Source organism: Phragmites australis, chromosome 1, assembly GCF_958298935.1.
Source record: "Phragmites australis chromosome 1, lpPhrAust1.1, whole genome shotgun sequence".
Classification (NCBI taxonomy): Eukaryota; Viridiplantae; Streptophyta; class Magnoliopsida; order Poales; family Poaceae; genus Phragmites; species Phragmites australis.
The window spans coordinates 42,332,451-42,350,065 of NC_084921.1; the positions used below are offsets into that span (position 1 = coordinate 42,332,451).

General features: G+C 41.6%; 3 protein-coding genes across 4 annotated transcripts; 2 read left to right on the forward strand and 1 right to left on the reverse strand.

Annotated features, from left to right (window-relative positions):
- The first annotated feature begins 893 nt into the window (after positions 1–893).
- Positions 894–4,651, forward strand: LOC133920041 (phosphatidylglycerophosphate phosphatase PTPMT2-like). Its single transcript, XM_062364667.1, has 6 exons — positions 894–1,404; positions 2,089–2,211; positions 2,510–2,603; positions 3,605–3,687; positions 3,771–3,860; positions 3,963–4,651. The coding sequence occupies exons 1-6, from the start codon at positions 1,174–1,176 to the stop codon at positions 4,359–4,361; spliced, it is 1,020 nt and encodes a 339-aa protein (XP_062220651.1). The 5' UTR covers positions 894–1,173; the 3' UTR covers positions 4,362–4,651.
- A 361-nt stretch (positions 4,652–5,012) lies between these two features.
- LOC133920028 (endoribonuclease YBEY, chloroplastic-like) lies at positions 5,013–15,152 on the forward strand. 2 transcript variants are annotated; one of them, XM_062364647.1, is made up of 12 exons: positions 5,026–5,574; positions 6,184–6,435; positions 6,530–6,625; positions 6,873–7,041; positions 7,165–7,248; positions 7,338–7,438; positions 8,298–8,390; positions 9,096–9,167; positions 9,752–9,871; positions 9,961–10,011; positions 10,464–10,652; positions 14,741–15,152. In XM_062364647.1, the coding sequence occupies exons 1-12, from the start codon at positions 5,194–5,196 to the stop codon at positions 14,906–14,908; spliced, it is 1,776 nt and encodes a 591-aa protein (XP_062220631.1). In that variant the 5' UTR covers positions 5,026–5,193; the 3' UTR covers positions 14,909–15,152. The 2 variants fall into 2 exon arrangements, with proteins under 2 accessions (XP_062220641.1, XP_062220631.1); XM_062364657.1 differs by lacking the exon at positions 10,464–10,652 and having other exon boundaries at positions 5,013–5,574.
- A 200-nt stretch (positions 15,153–15,352) lies between these two features.
- Positions 15,353–16,291, reverse strand: LOC133920048 (protein OXIDATIVE STRESS 3-like). The gene is made up of 2 exons (XM_062364680.1): positions 15,915–16,291; positions 15,353–15,805 (listed from the first exon to the last, which is right to left on the reverse strand). The coding sequence occupies exons 1-2, from the start codon at positions 16,163–16,165 to the stop codon at positions 15,508–15,510; spliced, it is 549 nt and encodes a 182-aa protein (XP_062220664.1). The 5' UTR covers positions 16,166–16,291; the 3' UTR covers positions 15,353–15,507.
- Positions 16,292–17,615: the final 1,324 nt, after the last annotated feature.

Below are 17,615 nucleotides of genomic sequence, written 5' to 3' on the forward strand. Positions count from 1 at the left end.
CTGCGTACCGACATATCCTGTGTCCTGCAGATAATATTTAAAGAAAAATTCATAACTTTTTTATATGATCTCGGATAAAGGTGATCTTTATATAAAAATTGTGTCTCTGGATCAGATCTAACTTTATAGTTGAATACTTTTTTTATTTAAATTTGTTTAAATACTCAAAAAGTGGTTATAAATTTCATATATGAAAAAACTAGATCTAAAACTTTTTGCCACTTTTTAGCATCTAAACAAATTAAAATGTAAAAGTGTTCAACTACAAATCAGAGACATAGTTTTCATATAAATATCATATCCATCAAATATCATATAAAAAAGTTATATTTTTTAAATGTCGCCTGCGGGACACAAGATATAGGCTCGTAGACCCACTGTCATGTAAGATATCGGTACATGGAGTGCTAACATATCCTTAGTCGATACTCTGCGTGACAACAAGTATCTATTTCTATAATTTTCTAATAAAATAATATTATTTTTAAAAATTCCAACGTTAGAGTACGAATAAAACTTGAAGAATTGTTGTTGCACCTACCCGGCAAGAAACACGATGCAGAGACCGAGCGCTAGCTAGAATGCCAAAGGCGCCGGAGTGTGTTTGAGCCCCCTGCGTTAGAGCGAAGCTCGATGTGAGTTTTTACGGGTCTTTTTAGTAGTTGTAGTGTCTCGGATTAATCCGGATTAAGCTAAGATACAAACGCGTACGCGTTTAGTAAAACTGCGCGTTCGAGCATATTAGAGATTTCGTACTTACTAATCATTTTCTAACGTGTGTATAGATGTGGACGCGTGTGCGTGTGTCCTCGTTGTATTAAAAAAGAACACGGTGCAACTATGCAAAACTGCAAATATCCGAGGACCTGATGAGGAAACGCACCCACATTTTCCACACCAATAAATCCCACCAACTAAAATCCGCGAGCCAGCTCCACCTCCTTCCGACTCAGCTTTCTGTGCCACCTGTTTCCGCCCTCTGGGGTTTTAGACAAAGCACTCTTCCCGTTTCTCGCGTCCCCAGGACACGACCACGAGCAAGCCACCCACTCCCTCTCGATCCACGGATTTTTTATTTCTCGTCCACGGATCTGCTTGCCGCGGAAGGGAAGAGGACGCTGGAGGCGTCTCGGTGCGCGGGGTTGGTGTCTCGAGCTGTTGGGGGATTGGGGAATGAGGATTCGCGAGCTGGGAGACGGTGACGGGGGGCTGGTGGGGGAGCAGCGGCAGCAGGAGGGGGAGGTTGAGGTTGAGGCCAGGGGTGGCGGCGAGGTCGTGCGGCTGAAGGCGAAGCGCGCGCTCGTCGGCGCCGGCGCGAGGGTCCTGTTCTACCCGACACTGCTCTACAACGTCCTGCGCAACCGGTTCGAGGCGGATTTCCGGTGGTGGGATCGCGTCGACCAGGTGGTGGTCTTGCCTTGCGTTTGTTTTTCTCATCGATTCAGTGATTATTTTGGATGGTATTATAGGCTCTGCTTTAGTTTAATCGCGAGTGTTAGTGTGATTACTGACTTATTCTTTGAGATCAGTACACTCAGGAGCTGGATTTGTCATGCTCGGGTAGTAGGATGACTTGGCATTTTTTTCCGAGGTTGTGTCTTCTGTGTTTATACTTTTGGTTTCGTGCTTGGCTCTGGCACGGTGGCACTTAACCACAAGTTCTGCGCAGGGATTGCCTTTGTTTTGTTAAGCCGTAGGTGCTTAAGAGAGATTTGTACTCAGTAATGGGGAAATCTAGCGCCTTATTTCCCCCTTGTGAGCTGTGGTTGTTGTCGTACTTGCTTATGTCAGGCGTTGAAGTTTTTACCCAATTTGTAAGAAGACGCAGTTATCCGTCTGTATGCTTTGTCTTTGGTACTGTAGTGTATTGTGGTATCTCATTTGGCACTGGTGGATGGATCTGCACATGCCTAGGACCACAGATCCATGTCTTTCAAAGAAAATGTCCATTTCTGAGTAATATGACTTTGGTTGCTGTTGTTATTTGTTTCATTGTTGCTTCGCAGAACCTTAGTATTCTGATCATGTATCAGAGGAACGTGCGCTCTAAAGTCTCCGTCGCCTAATTTTTTCAATCTCCATCGACAGTTTATTTTGCTCGGCGCTGTTCCTTTTCCAAGTGACGTTCCACGTTTGAAGCAACTTGGAGTTCAAGGAGTTGTAACGTTGAACGAACCTTACGAGACTCTGGTTCCGACTTCTTTATACCAGGTAAACTTTTCCATCACTTGCTAGTTGTGTGACTCCTTTTGTATTTCAAATTTGATAGTATCGCTGTTTTAGAATCTGGGACTGCATTATCTACTCATTTTGAGATTCTACTCTGTCGATGCCTATATCTTTTTGCCTTGACTTCATAAAGTGCAATTTCATTCATTCTAGAGCTCTCTCATTCTATGGTTGGCTTAGAGTTCAGAGCACTGTTAATCAAACTGTTATTCATATGCAGACATGCAGTGAGCAAAACAAGTATGTTGTATGAGCAATAACACATGTTTTCTTTTACCAGGCCCATGGGATTGACCACCTGGTCATTCCAACAAGAGATTACTTGTTTGCACCTTCGCTCGAGGATATTTGTCGAGCCATAGATTTCATCCACTGTAAGTTCATGCCCTTTTTTTTTCTTTCAAGAATACGCAAAAGAGCAAATTTGTGCCCTTTGTATACATATGATCATTTTGGTTCAGTCTTCCTGGTATCTCCAGTACTTTATCTCTTTATCTATGAAATATTTTCTTCAATGAGTATAAATGGAATAAAGGCTTAGGAAGGAAGCTTGTGGTTATTGACTCAAATATAGGGGTGGGGGGGAGGAATGCAGGTAGCAGTCAACTGTCTATGGAAAAGGGGGTGATATCCTGTGGTCACTCGTCAACTAACGTTTAGGGAATTAGGTATTATATTTATTGCAAATTAGTTTCTGATGTAGTAGATATAGCTACGTAGAACTCGTGACACTATCTTTAATGCACACCCCAATCCAACTGCAGAAGGAACGTTCTGTTAGCTGTCATTGCATATGACATCATGCGTGACAATTAGGTGAAATGATTATACAGTTGCTGATGAAAAAATTGGAAAGAGCCTAGCCATTAGACACTATCAGTCAGTCTCTAAAATAGACTGGTATGGTAATCTACCAAAGCATAGTCATAAGCTGTTTTCACCTAAGTGCTTGATTAATGTGTGTGAACAGCCATGAGTCCTACACTATACGCAGGAATGCCATTTTCATGTGACTTCGAGTTTCCTCTGTCTGGGAAATTGCGTTGCTTCCTGATTTTCTGCCATACCAAATGTAAACTTTTGGTGACTAGCTGTCTCCATTCTGCGTAACCTTTTTAAAAACCAATTCCAATTACTAAATAATTATGAACTATATGTACAATTTCCCTTGTGAAATGTGTTTTTCCAGTTCTGATCTGATTGCAAACGAATTATCCAGCGTGCATTATGCGTTGTATCTACACCGACATGTATTTCACCAGGCTTGATTTAAGTGTGAAGAAAATGAAGGACCAATATATTCTTTCCCTCAAGTCACAACAATCTACATGGATCTCAAATTGGTAGAATTCATTATATAGTGCCTGTTTTTCAGGGAATGCATCACAAGGTAGCACTACTTATGTTCACTGTAAAGCTGGAAGAGGACGAAGCACCACTATTGTTTTGTGCTATTTGGTAGGATGAATTATATTGAAATTTCGAACTCAACATTATACATGGCCATATTCAGTTTCCTGATTACAATTCTTGTGTCACAGATCAAGTATAGGAGCATGACCGCTGAAGCAGCTTTGGATCATGTCCAATCCATTAGGCCTAGGGTGCTTTTGGCACCATCGCAGTGGCATGTATGAAGGCTCTTTTGTCTGTTGCATTCTATCCAAGTGGAAATTATTGTTACAATCCTATAGGTTCTAAGCCGCTACATGTGAATTAACATAATTTTGCAGGCTGTTAATGCATTTAGCACTCTCACAATTGGACTTCTTCCAATACAAAGTACAAACCTGGGCTGTTTCCTAGAAGCCACTGAAGCTTGTGTCACTAAAACAGAAATTTATGATTACCACACAATGGAGTTTGATTATGAAGATAGTGGCTTACCGCTTTGTCAAGTTATGCTACCCAGGTCAAGCAGCCCCACCGGGTGCATCGATGCAGTCTTCATAACAGAAGCAGACCTTGAGGGTTATGATACTTATGTTGATACCAGGAAGGATGACGTGTTGTTGGAAGTAGTCACTCGCAAGCCCTTCATGAGGAGATTCTCCTGCCTCTTTGGATCGCTGAAACTGAACAGCAATTGTGAACCAGCTCCAAGCCGGTTCACTGAGGTTCGCGCCTGCTAGGTAGGCTCTTCCTACAGTTTTCCACATTGTGAATCTAGGTGTATTTCTAGATATGCAATTAGCCAATTAGCATCGTAGAAGCTGAGGAGTTTCTATAGCCATGGCAGTGCCATCGGGAAGAAAGCTGTGTGCATAGCCATAGATGTTGGTAGTCTGTGGAGTGTAGAGTTGTGAATGCGTCGATTATCTCTGTTTTCCTCGAAAACATGTGATTCAATTGCATCATTGTTTCCTTGGAATAAAAGGCTATTCTAGCCGACGAGGGCGCAATGACCTCGTTTTTCGATTAATCTTTGACAAATTAGTATATCTGCAACTTGTGAATGCCTTTGTCTGTCTGTACAAGAATTTGACGCACCTGTGTTAGCAAGATTGAAGGACCTAGTCCGTTGTAAAATTGCCTTCGACTGTGCTAAAGTTATTCTCGTACTGTTATGTGTGGTGTATGTCCTGTAATCCTTTGTTTCTTTGCACATTCCGTGCCTCCGCTCGTTCACCTCTGGGCAGACATTCCGTGTAATATCCAAACGACGAAGCGCGCAGCGAGCGAGTACGCCAAACAGAATAAAAACTATCTCCAAATCGATATATATGTGCACGTAAAGCTGTCGATAGCCGTTTGAACCTGTGCTCCAAATGTCCGAGCCAAAACAGCAAATAGTGAGTGAACTCAAGCTCACATTTCAGTAGCGGGGACCCGAAGGAGCACCGTCGGAAACAGGCTCCGCACGAATCAAAATCGGACGAGCCAAACCAAAAGCCAACAAAACCCTCCCTCCCTCCATTCCTTCCCCTCCCTGGCTCCCGCCGCCACACGACCACGGGCACGTCCATGGCGCGCATCGTGTCACGCGCGCTCCCGTTCGCCTCGCGCTCGTCCCTCCCACTGCTGCCGCCCCTCCGCGGTGCGGCGCTTCTCCGTTCCGCCCCCGCGCCGCCCCTTCCCCCGGCGGCCACGGCGGCACCCACGGCCTCGCTGCTCCCCTGGCGCGGGCTCGCGGCCACCCCCGAGCACTCGCTCTCGTCGCCGCCGCCGTTCGCGGGGTTTCTCGCGGGCATCCGCGGGTTCCGCAGGGGACGGCGCGGACAGGCGGCGGCGAAACGGGCGCCGCCGCAGGCCGCCGCGCCCCCGCCCCCGCCCAAGGAGAGCGAGATCGAGCTCTACGCCCGCATCGGCGTCGAGGAAGACATGCCCGACGACCCAGAAGTGATGGTACATATCGTGCTTTATGAAACTTCTCTGTAATCTCGATATAGCTGTTTTTTTGGAGATGTCATTGGAAACACAGATGAAAATGTTCGCAATCGTTATATTTGGCACATCATTAGCCTTGGTTTGATATTTCGAAACAATTTAGAACTGCTGGACTTGTTGTGATCAATGTAGCAGTTCATTTATGATAATTGGCTGATTAGAAACCGTGTTTTGCCATTTTGAACTGGTATTGTTTCCATATCCTGAAATAGAAACGGTTGGAATGGCACATCCTTAAAAGTACTTTTGCATTGAAAGGAAGTATGTGTTTCAGGTAGCTCAGCATGTCTTAGTTAGTAGAGATCTCTTTGACCAAGACGTCAGTAATGTAGGTTATAGCTAAGTATACCTGTAAATCTGTAATTGATCTGTGGTTCTGGCTATGGTTTTGGTAACAGATACCTGTTAGTTACTTAAGTTAATTTGTCTATGTTTAGATGTTACTTGTGGAGTTCTGCCGTTCTGGTGTGATTTGGCTTTGAGCGGTTTGTTTCTCTCAGGGTGACAAATTGTTCGATGTGTTTGCAAATTTGCTGTTAACATATGCTTCTGTTGATGTGCGTGCAGAACATTATAGAAATCCTAAAGTTAAATGTTCCAATGGTGATGAAAATTGCACTTGACGGACTTCTGGATTCCAACTACAACACAAGAGATACCTCAATAAGTGATGTTGGCAAATATGAAAAGGTTGAGGTTTCTGTATTGCTATGCAATGATAACTTCATCCAGCATCTTAACAAAGAATGGAGAGGCGAGGACTGCACTACCGATATGCTCTCGATGTCACATTACATTCCAGATCTTGATGTTCCTATTGTAAGTACGGATCCTTTGTTTGAATGCTGTTTTGCTCTTAACTTCACCGATGCCATCCTATTCTCTTCTCCCTCTCAGTGTATTTTTCATGCAGCTAATGTTAGGTGATATAGTAATATCAGTCGAGACAGCTGCAAGGCAAGCTGAGGAGAGAGGTCTTACACTTCTTGATGAAGTGCGGGTACAAGTGGTATGTTCTTCCTTTTTTCATCCCAAAACTTGCTTAATGATTTTTAGAAGTTTGATAATAATTCATATGTTAAGTTTTCCTTATGGATTTCCTATCTTCTTTTACTCGTATATTACTGCATTGTCCAAGTGAGAACAAATTCTTTTTTCCAAACTGCTTAACTGCATCGTGTCTTTCATTGATTGCTTCACATAATATTCTATACAAATGGACTGTTTATTACTTTATTACTTTTGCTCTGTATTAGGTTCGTGGCCTATTACACCTTCTCGGTTTTCATCATGAGGCAAGTGATGGGGCTGCCGTGGAAATGGAGAAGGAAGAGCAGCTTATTTTAAAAAGTCTAAGGTGGAAAGGAAAAGGTCTTGCTAAGAGTGCTCAGGATTCGAGCAAGATTCACACAGATTCATTGGATGGTATGTTCTTTTGAAATTTTTAAGTTGTTCTCCTTGCCACTATCTTCAATTGTTATCCTATAGAAATGCTTATCACACTCATGATGATATAATCTAGCTCTTGCTGTCTAAGAATGTTTACAGGGCAAGCAACAAATAGTCTAAAGAAAGCTTGCAGCCTAAGATTTTACAGACCAAAATTCAAATATATCTTTTGTGATATGGATGGTATATTCTATGCTCTTTGACTCTTTGCACATATTTACAATTTATATGTGTTATAGTTTTGATTTACAAGGGTTCTTTGTTTCAATAAGGTACACTGCTCAATAGTAAAAGTCAAGTAACAGCAAGGAATGCAGAAGCTCTAAGGGAAGCGAGATCGAGAGGAGTAAACATAGTTATCGCCACAGGAAAGGTAGTACAAGTTCTTCGCTCTTGTTCACTAATATATTCAAAAAGTAGATGTATTATTTTATCATTTAATTATTTTACTTGAAACCATTAGATTTCCTTGGTGTCCTTGGATATCAAGGTGCCAAAATTGATTATCGTTAGGATTAGAATAATTGAGTCTCCGTTGGGGTATCATGCAATTGTTTTTACAGAAACTATGCAGTCTGGGACGATTTGTATCCTGCAATATCCAGGAGAAAGTCACCTAGTTTCAAAACCGCACACACGTGTGGATCTAAGGGTGATTAATGAAGTTTGATTAGACTAAAGGAACTGGCTCGCTGGAGAACATACTTTCTGAAGCGTAGGGCTTTGTCACATAATACACTTGCTGAGAGAGGTTGACCACAGGCTAGAGTTTCCAGAGAAGACCAGTCATAAAAAAAGGCTTGCCATAGAAGGGACTTGCCGGTACAGAGAGAAAGGTGGCAACTTGCTGGACACACATGGGCCTCCTCCTGCAAATATGGATGCCAGCTGTTCCTCCTGTACCAGATCAATAAGGAAAAAAATAACCATATCATTGCATAATTTTTTCTTATCCTCAGCATGAACTTTCATCGATACTCTGCCTTCTTTTTTCGCAAAGCCAAACACATCTTAAGATCAGCTAACTTAAACACTTGTCTAAATTCCTGCTGGAATGTGCCAAAAACAGGCTTGCTTGGACATGTCCTTAATGTTTGGACCAGATATTTTCATTTACATTATTTATATGAAGCTTGAATGGACAATTTCTTTCTGGTTATCTGTTTTTTAGGCAATGTGATATTTCCAGGATGCTGATGATTATTCTACTTCCATATTCATTTTGGAAACAGGCTCGTCCCGCTGTAATTGATGCTCTCAGTACGTCTTATTTATCTGGAAGAACTGGCATCGTTTCAGAATCTTTGCCTGGTGTATTCCTTCAGGTTGGTATAAAGTACATTTAGTGGAAAGTGCAGTCTTTTGGGAAGTAAGTTGTCTTGATTGATGAAGGGGCAGCTCTAAACATCCTGTTCACTGGCAATGCATTCTGTTGACTGAAGACCATGTATTGCCTACAATATGGCCTTATTGGGACCCTAACTAAACATACAGCAAGATAAGACATAATAGGAGAGTGATTATGGTGTGTTTTTAATGCACTTTTCATACACTTTTTTCCAGCATTCACCAATTATCTAGTAGGTAATAGTGATGCAAGTGGGAAAATTTATAGAGGAAGGAAAAGGTTGAGAAACCTTTCTAGCTAATTTTTTTTTTGTGCCATAGACACCCTCAATCATAAATAAAAATTTCTCTTTAGTCTTGTCTATACTACTCGAAACTTCCAACTTGGGACTAATCCACTTCTACACCACACCACATGGTCCACTTGGGCCCCTAATAACTGGCTGGGATGATACACTAACGACATAGGACATCTGTTCATAACTCCATGTGCTTCTACTCTTCATCTCGTGTTCTGCTACTCTAAACTTGATGTCCCCTCACATTACCTGTGTTAGTTTAGTTTGTTAGTCTATGATTTTAGTCAAGACTGTAGTCATATTCTCAGCAGGTAAACTGTGCATTATTGATTATCCTCATGAGCATTATCCCCACTCTAATCAAGTGCAGACTTCCAACTGCAGGGGTTGTTGGTTTATGGTATGGAAGGGAGAGAAATTTATAAAAGAAATTTGGATCAAGAAGTATGTAGAGAGGTAAGCAAATGCTGTTGTTTTGTTATGCTTTGAGATAAAAAATTTTGGACAGAAGTCATAGTATAGATGAAGATTATGGCTCTATTCGCCATTTGGAATTGGTGACATTTAAAAAGTACTTATTTTCAACTTTTGGATACGATATTTAGTTGACGACATCTTTTTAAAGCCATAACAACAAAACCTTACTGGTATTAGCAAATATTTCCGCAGGTAACTAGATCGCCACAGTGCATCACAATAACCACAAACTGACGATATATAATTTTAAGGGTTTTGTTTGCATACTGGTATAGTGTCTTTTGCTATATCTCTCCAGGAGCTTATAGCTTAATAGCTCTCTTATGTCTGAGATAATACCTGAATGCTCAACAGAAAGAACCAGAACTGTTTATCTGAATACATTAATCTTATTCTTCATCTTCAGTAGTTTGCTTGCTCTGTGCTCCTGTATTCTCTCTGGAAACTCGCGGTGCTCCTAAGTAATTAGTGGCATATCACTACTACTTTCCCTTTAAGTGTCGGACAACTTATAACTATTCTTCTACAGGTGTTAGAATTATGATATCATTGGCATGTTGCAGGCACTCTTATATTCTTTGGAGCACAAGATACCATTAGTGGCATTTAGCCAGGATCATTGCTATTCTATGTTCGATCACCCTTTGGTTGATTCTCTCCACTATATATACCATGAACCTAAGGTATGATGGGGTTTGTCGGTCCTTTCTTAAGCACACTTCAGTTCTGGTATTCCTTTCTGTTTTGATTGTAGTTGGGATTTATTTTGCAGGCTAAAATAGTGTCATCTGTTGATCAGCTTCTAGGAACAGCTCAGATACAGGTAAGTGTGTTTAATTCTTTAGTATCAAATTGTTTCTTGTGATTAGTTTATTCTGTTCTGCAGGGATCATTTTAGTGTTCCTCCCCTTGAAAAAAAAAATGAAAACTACGAGCATAAGAACAATCGTTTGTAGGTAATTTATTGTTTGAATATCCATGCTTGAGTGACTGGTTAGTAAGGTTATACATCTAATTACTATAAAAAGAACAAGATTTCTTTCAGATGCATGGATGAGGGTTAGGTTGCAGAAAAAAATCATCACATTTGCAACGAGGTCCAAGTTGTTGTAAAAATATGTTGATTTTGATTGATTTTTCCATTTTGTATATACATATAGCTATTAGTTTCCGGAACATTATTGGGTCCATTACACTTTGAGATGCTAAGATCTGTTACAATTTGTGATGCTAAGATAAGTTGCAGCTTAACAATGTCAAAATTTTAATATTCAGAAAGTACTGTTCCTTGAAACTCCTGAGAGAATTTCATCTGCATTGCGACCGTACTGGGCAAAGGCGATAGAGGGAAGAGCCCATGTTGTTCAGGCACAGCCTGATATGCTTGAACTTGTACCACCTGCAACTTCGAAGGGCAATGGGGTGAAGATTCTGTTGGACCACCTTTGCATTAGTCCTGATGAGGTATATGTTATCTAGTTCCCAATTAATATTATATGCATGACACAAGCCAAAGTTGCTACCCCTATCGTAGAAACATCAATGGTATATGAGGGCTTTTAGGCTCATCACTGCATCCTGTAGTGTGTGGTGCGTTGTGATATACTTAATTTAATAACTTAGGAATTTCCAGAGATCTTTACAGCATTTCCCCTATACGAAACAGCTAGCCACATGTTGTTATAGCTCATGTAGAACGTTGAACTAGCTGCAAAAACGTTTCAGTAGAATAAAAGACACCGCAACATTCTTCTAGAACAACGAGATCAGTCTTACCGCTGCACTGGCTCAACAACTGATTGCAGGAAAATAAATATGGTGGTACCTACTTTTTGCAATCCACATTAGTTAATTTTTTCCTGAACACTTTGTACAACATTGCTGATCATGGATTTTTGCTGTTCGTGTCCCGATTTGACAAAACTTTTAAACATGGATACCACTGAAACAGCTGTTGCAATGGTTGTGATGCTAATAGTGTCTTAGTTATGCTAATCGATCCCAACCAGAGGAACTTATGGGGTGTTTGGTTTGAGGAATTTGACGATAAATGGACCATCATGTCCACGATTGGTGAACCGTCAATCTTACAAACTTATAGAAAAAATATAGGATGCTTTGAGTAGACGAATCAAAAGAATACATAGAGATGTTTTTATACAGTTTCAGACCTCCCGTAGGATAATAACTCTACGTCATGTTTGTCTTGTATTATCTTTGTGACTGTTACAAGGTGTGTGGCTAGCCTAGATAAATTTAACCTAGTCGGGCGGCTTCGTTGCGTGTAGTCAAAGATCTAGCTGCGAAAGGTTTAATGGATGTAGAGTTTCCGCAAGCGTGTATGGTTTCTAATGGCTTGTCAGCACTTGTCCTCTGTAGGAACTCTAGGCTCCGTATATATACCCGGGGGAGGGGGGGGGGGATACGTCCTCTGGAGTCTTTCTTTCTAAAATTCCTTGTTTACGAGATATCCTAGGTGTCTATGGATAATTTCCATCATCTAGGGATCCCTTCCCGGAGATAGAGATATGTCTTGAGAATAACGGGAAACCCTGGGGTATTCGGATATGGTAGTTACCCACTAGTCATCGTCAAGCCCCCACCAGTATGTGAAATGAGGCTTCCACTGGTCAAACACTTTGTTAGCAAAGATAAGCATTTTGACCGACCGAATGTACTTAAAGTCGCCTAGAGGGGGGGGGGGTGAATATGCGTTTCTGAAAATTAAAACTCAGAGCCCGGATACTCCGGTGAAGGTCGGATACTCCGGTCGTTCGGAGTATCCGGATTATCCGGGTTATACAGGATTTCGAAATCAAATGAATCTAAGCAAGTTTACTAGAATCTAAGAGATACCACATGTTCTATTATGAGTAAAATACTTAAACAACAATAGTCTGCAGTAAGATTCTCACGAATAATAGAATTTGGGAAAATCCTAAAACTACAATAATTAGTAAAGCTTGCACAAAGTAAGGAGACAAGAATTTATCTCGAAGTTCGGTCACCTCATAAAGAAGTGCCTACGTCTCCGTTGAGAAGCTCATAAAGAGCCGGGTCTTTTTCAACCCTATCCTCTCCTAGCGACCACAAAGATCAAGCTAAGTCTTCTTACTCAAATCAATGACGATTACAAACTTCCCATGGCACTCCACAATTCTTGAGTGGTCTACGGGTGACGCCTTGCTGTCTAGGAGCACAAGGCTTGAAGAGAAAAGATCACAAGCGACTGCTTGATGACGAACTCAATGCTCAACAACTCAATTACTCTTCCAAACTCAATCTCTCAAATTTTGGCGCAAACTAAACACTAGAGAGGTTTGGAGGGCTCTTGAATGCTTTTAGAAAGCTTTTTCAAAGTGTAACTCAGCAGCATTCAAGAGCCCTCCAAACATCTCTAGTGTTTAGTTTTTGCGCCAAAATTGAGAGATTGTGTTTGGAAGAGTAATTGAGTTGTTGAGCATTGAGTTCGTCATCAAGCACTCATTTGTGATCTTTTCTCTTGGAGCCTCGTGTTCCTAGACGACAAGTCGTCCCCGTAGAGCATCCAAAAATTGTGGAGTGCCACGAGAAGTTTGTAATCGCTATCGATTTGAGTAAGAAAATCTAACTTGATCTTTGTGGTCGTTAGGAGAGGATAGGGTTGAAAAAGACCCGGCTCTTTGTGAGCTCCTCAACGGAGACGTAGGCACTTCTTTGTGAGATGGCTGAACTTCGGGATAAATTCTTGTCTCCTTATTTTGTGCAAGCTTTACATTGTTGTAGTTTTGAGATTTTTCTTAAATTCTAGTATTTGTGAGAATCTTACTGCAGACTATTGTTGTTTAAGCATTTTACTCATATTAGAACCTATGGTATCTTTTAGATTCTAGTATACTTGCTTAGATTCATTTGTTTTTGAAATCCCGTATAATCTGGACTAGACCGGATACTCCGGTGGCCCTCCCCGTATAATCTGGACTAGACCGGATACTCCGGTGGCCCTCTGAATAATCCGTTGCTGAGTTTTAATTTTCAGAAACGCCTATTCACCCCCCCTCTAGGCGACTTTAAGTACATTCACATTTGCCCCTTCGTCATCGTCTTCTTTGCACCTCTCTCGCTTTCATTTGCCTCCAGAAAATCCTCCGCCCTGTTATTCCTTTCGACGCCATGGGCCGAAATAAGATCAAGAAGGTGGAGTGCTCTACTGCTGGCGTGGCGACGGGCGTGATCCCAGCCTGGCAAGAGTTCGAGATTTCAGAGGAGGTCTTGGCTAAGGCGGAGCACGATGAGGCCATCCTTTCTCGGGCCTTAATCGCTTGTGTGCTGGCGGCAGGGCAGACGATTCCAAGCCCAGACATCACTTGAACTGTAGTTTTCCTCGATTTCTTCCGCAGTGGTTTTCGTTTCCTCCCTTCCAGCTTTTTCCTTGAGGTGCTCTCCGGAGTCAGAATCCAGGTGGAGCTTGCAGGAGGTGGTGACGTAGCTGGACTGGCCACCTGGGCGACCAAGCTTGCCGAGGCATATGGGGGATTCCGAGGGAAGGTGGCCGAGCACCTCTCGAGCCACACTAAGCGGGGTGCGGAGGAAGCGATTGTCCTTGTCTTGGCCATCCTGAAGGCCCACTGCCCGAACATTGACATCGACATTCTCCAAGATGGCTTTGGGGAGGAGATAGACAAGGCGTCGGCGCAGAAAGTGAAGGAGGTGCTTGGGCTGGCTAAGGCTTTTGTGGGTGCGATGGACTCCGGAGTTGGGTCCACGCTTGGTAGCTTGTTAGACTTGTAGGGATTTTTTTTAATCTTAAACGCTTTTGCATTAGATAGGAGTGCTCAGTGTTGGACGCTTTCGACAACATATCGTGATTTCCTTATTTGCTCTTCCTTTGATTAGTTCAGGATGCGTTAGCCACTAGTCGGAGCGTTTATTATAGCCGTCCTTGGGTCCGCTTGTGTGGAAGGCGTCATACCCCTTAATCACTCGTGGAACGTAAACACCCTGAAGTTGCAACGTAAACACCCCATTAGTCGCTGTATTTTGTTCTCAAGTTAATCTCTTCCATTGCTGATTTTCTCTGTGTTATACTGAGTAAAACCTCTTCAGTTCTAATGTTTTAAAGTAGTTTACAGAACAAAACCACGTTGTAAAACTAAACTTGGCATGGATAAAAACATATTAAGCAAACACTTGCACTATTTTTAACTTATCCATTAAAAAAAGTTCTGCTGCAAGGTAATTGCCATTATGTATTGACCAACTTGCACAGTTCTAAAACCATTTTTTGTTATGCAAGGTAATGGCATTTTGTTCTCAAGTTCATCACTTCCATTGGTGTTCAATCCTTGATCTTATCTGTTTTACTGAGTAAAACCTCTTCAGTTCTAAATGTTTTGAAATAGTTTTACGGAACAAGACCACATAGTAAACTAAATTTGACATGGATAAAAGCACCTGGAGCAAGGTTTTACACTATTATTTACTTATTGGTTAAAGATAGTTCTGCTGCAAGATAATTGCCATTATGTATTAACTGTATCATAAAATTCTAACTTCTATTTTTGTTATGCAAGGTAATGGCAATTGGAGATGGAGAAAATGACATAGAAATGCTGCAACTAGCTTCGTTAGGTGTTGCTCTTGCAAATGGATCTGAGAAGACTAAAGCAGTGGCAAATGTAATCGGCGCCACTAATGATGAAGATGGAGTTGCACAGGCTATTTATGAATATGCCTTCTAACAGCCACTAAGTCGCTTGGGATAGGATTAATTTCTGCTCTTTCCATTCCCCCATTTTTCCTAGATTCACCAAAGAACAAGTTCCAATTACACATCTATTCACAAAATTATATGGGAGTGTAATCTCACTTTGGGGTTAGAATTTTTGAATTGTTAGATGTGAGACATTTTTACTTGGCAGACATTGAAGTTCAGCTCTGCTTTTTCTTGATTGCAATATATAATCGAATTATTATTTATCTCAATATGTAACTAAGGGTTCCTTTTTTACGCTACTTTGCGCCTCTTCTTAACTTCGACCACAAAAAAAACCCCCATGTTTATTAAATCTACTGGTGATATAATTAAGAATTCTGATATACAGGGAAATATGTACATCAGCCCCTTCTTTATAAGGAATGTCCAGTGTAGTAATCTCTGTTACTTACAAGAATCAATGCCTTCATGAACAAGATGAACGAGGTACTCTATTGACTGCAGAGAAGGAAAACCTCTTACATATGTGACAGGCTAATACGCTTGTCAACAAAATCCCTCAAGAAAGAAAAAAGAACAGAGGTGAGACCCTGGACAGAAACAATTTCAATGATGTCCAAGAGTCTACTGATGGTATCCACTTTTGTTTACAGGAATTGCGGGAGGTCTGTAAAGCATGCTTTTGCTGTTGTTTCGAGCCATCAGATTTGCGCAAGAACTTCCGGAGGGCTTCTTGGCTACTGCTCTGCTGTTAGGACTAGGTATATGACAGTCCTGGTCTCCATCTAGTGCTACATAGCTCTTGGATGATTTGATCTTCTTGTGGGGGATCTCTTTCTTGCGTAGATCTTCCAGGCATCTCACCTCAGACATACACGCGAATGATTGAGACTTCCCATCATAGTATTTGGATAGCCCTTTCCTACATAGAACAACACAATTCTTGGTGAGAAAATTTTCCTTTTGATATGGTCTATACTCGTATTTCTTCTGTAGATTACTGATGCATGCAAAAATTCTCAGGATCTTACTTGACAGGGAGTTGTGCCATCATAGATGACAGATCGTAGAGGCTATCAGACTTCAATCTTCGCATCGGCTGCTGCGTCGGGGAAGCCTCCTGCTGCATAAACTGGTGTTCTTGAGCTCCAGCGCCCTCGCCATCTGAAAATTGGTCCTCATCTTCCGAGTCACCGGAGATGGAAGACGATGTCTCGAACAACTCGTCATCTTCATCTTCACGGTACACCGGGAGATCTGTAGCACCGCTGAACCTGCCCATGCTTGCGACTTGAGATTTCTGGAACCCAAGAAATGGCAAGAAAAGGTATGTGTGGTGTATGGATATCTATATTCTTCCTCAACTCCTCTTGCTTCCTCTCTTTGACCTTTGCGAGGGCTGGTAGGAGGGGGTATATATATATATAGCCGAGACGGGATAATGCTAGGTGCCTTATTTCCAAATTCAAACACGGCGTAGTGCCCTTTGACTGGTATAATGCGCGCTACTTGCATCAGTGACATCACCATTTTGTTGTGTCTACATGGCTGTGCCTATTGTTAGGTTTTTTAAGGACACTGACATTACCCATCGTCATGGTTTGTGCCTTTGTCCCGGGTTTTCTCTGAATAAAAAACTGGCATTTAGAAAGAGTGAAAGTTGGTTGGCCACTTCCGCATGCCTTTGCCAGATTCTGCTTCTGGTGCCCTGATCCGATCTTATCTTCTCAGTTTCCTGAATGTGACCCGTGAATTCTTTGGCAGGTTGGGTCTGAGCCTGACTTGTGGGCCGTGAATTTTCATGGTGGAGTTGATGCTTCGTCGTGTCACTTGTTTAGGTGGGGAGCCGAGCAAGGACACGCGGCGCGCTGTTGTTGGGTTCTGATTCTTTTTATTTTCTTTTCGCAGGATAAGTCGGAGGTGGTTGGGTTAGATTGCAGGTTTTTCATGAAAATTTGAATTGTGATGTTTTTTCCTCTGCAAACGAGCCTGGGGAGCGGAAATTTCATAGCAATAATTCCATTCTGTTGATCACACACCAATACTTTAGTCCCTGACGGGCGCCAGGTAATACTCTTTTGCTGTCCCCTAATTTGGGACAGAAGCGCTGCATACCAACAGTGTGAGTCGAACATCAGGGGGTCGGAAGTTGGCTGCAAATTTACGTAAGATAGACAACAATCTTAGCTTACAAGTGTCATTTTTACTCTTGGTTCTGGACCATTTTATCCCCGTTAACAATATCGTCTTTCAGCCAAAAGAGAATCCGGGGACCTAACGTGTACGGTTTTTCGCATCACACCTGTGATTTCGCTATGTTGCTCCTTGGCTTCCACTGCAAGGGAGTCAAAGTGAAAAGTAGCATGCGTATGGCTGGCTCAAAATATGAGTTGGAGCTCACCAAATTACTAGTGATGGTTAACGTTGCTGATTTCCCTATAAATGCACGTATAAGAACCTTTTTGCTTTGTTGATAAATAATCAAAAAAAAAGAATTTTTTTTATATAACCTGCTTGTTTTATTCTAACAAGTCCTATACGGAAATGCCTGCTGAAGACAAAATATATCTGATTGTCTCTCAGCCTATATCGAATTTTAGAAAGAAAAAACAAGAATTTTCTTCTTTTTTTTATTAACATTAAGAACAAAGAATATAACTAAAATGGAATTGGCAATATAATTTTTATGCACTTTTGAAATGAAAAAAGGGAAGGATTTTTTGCGCATTTGA

What these genes read in the sequence shown, in the direction of transcription:
- LOC133920041 (XM_062364667.1), top strand. Translation starts at nt 1,174, where the DNA reads ATGAGGATTCGCGAGCTGGGAGACGGTGACGGGGGGCTGGTGGGGGAG. An exon ending in GGTGGGATCGCGTCGACCAG is followed by an intron (nt 1,405 to 2,088) that starts GTGGTGGTCTTG and finishes CTCCATCGACAG; the next exon opens with TTTATTTTGCTCGGCGCTGT. An exon ending in TTCCGACTTCTTTATACCAG is followed by an intron (nt 2,212 to 2,509) that starts GTAAACTTTTCC and finishes TTCTTTTACCAG; the next exon opens with GCCCATGGGATTGACCACCT.
- LOC133920028 (XM_062364647.1), top strand. Translation starts at nt 5,194, where the DNA reads ATGGCGCGCATCGTGTCACGCGCGCTCCCGTTCGCCTCGCGCTCGTCC. An exon ending in TCACACAGATTCATTGGATG is followed by an intron (nt 7,042 to 7,164) that starts GTATGTTCTTTT and finishes GAATGTTTACAG; the next exon opens with GGCAAGCAACAAATAGTCTA. An exon ending in TGCCTGGTGTATTCCTTCAG is followed by an intron (nt 8,391 to 9,095) that starts GTTGGTATAAAG and finishes TTCCAACTGCAG; the next exon opens with GGGTTGTTGGTTTATGGTAT.
- LOC133920048 (XM_062364680.1), bottom strand. Translation starts at nt 16,165, where the DNA reads ATGGGCAGGTTCAGCGGTGCTACAGATCTCCCGGTGTACCGTGAAGAT. An exon ending in ATGGCACAACTCCCTGTCAA is followed by an intron (nt 15,806 to 15,914) that starts GTAAGATCCTGA and finishes TGTTCTATGTAG; the next exon opens with GAAAGGGCTATCCAAATACT.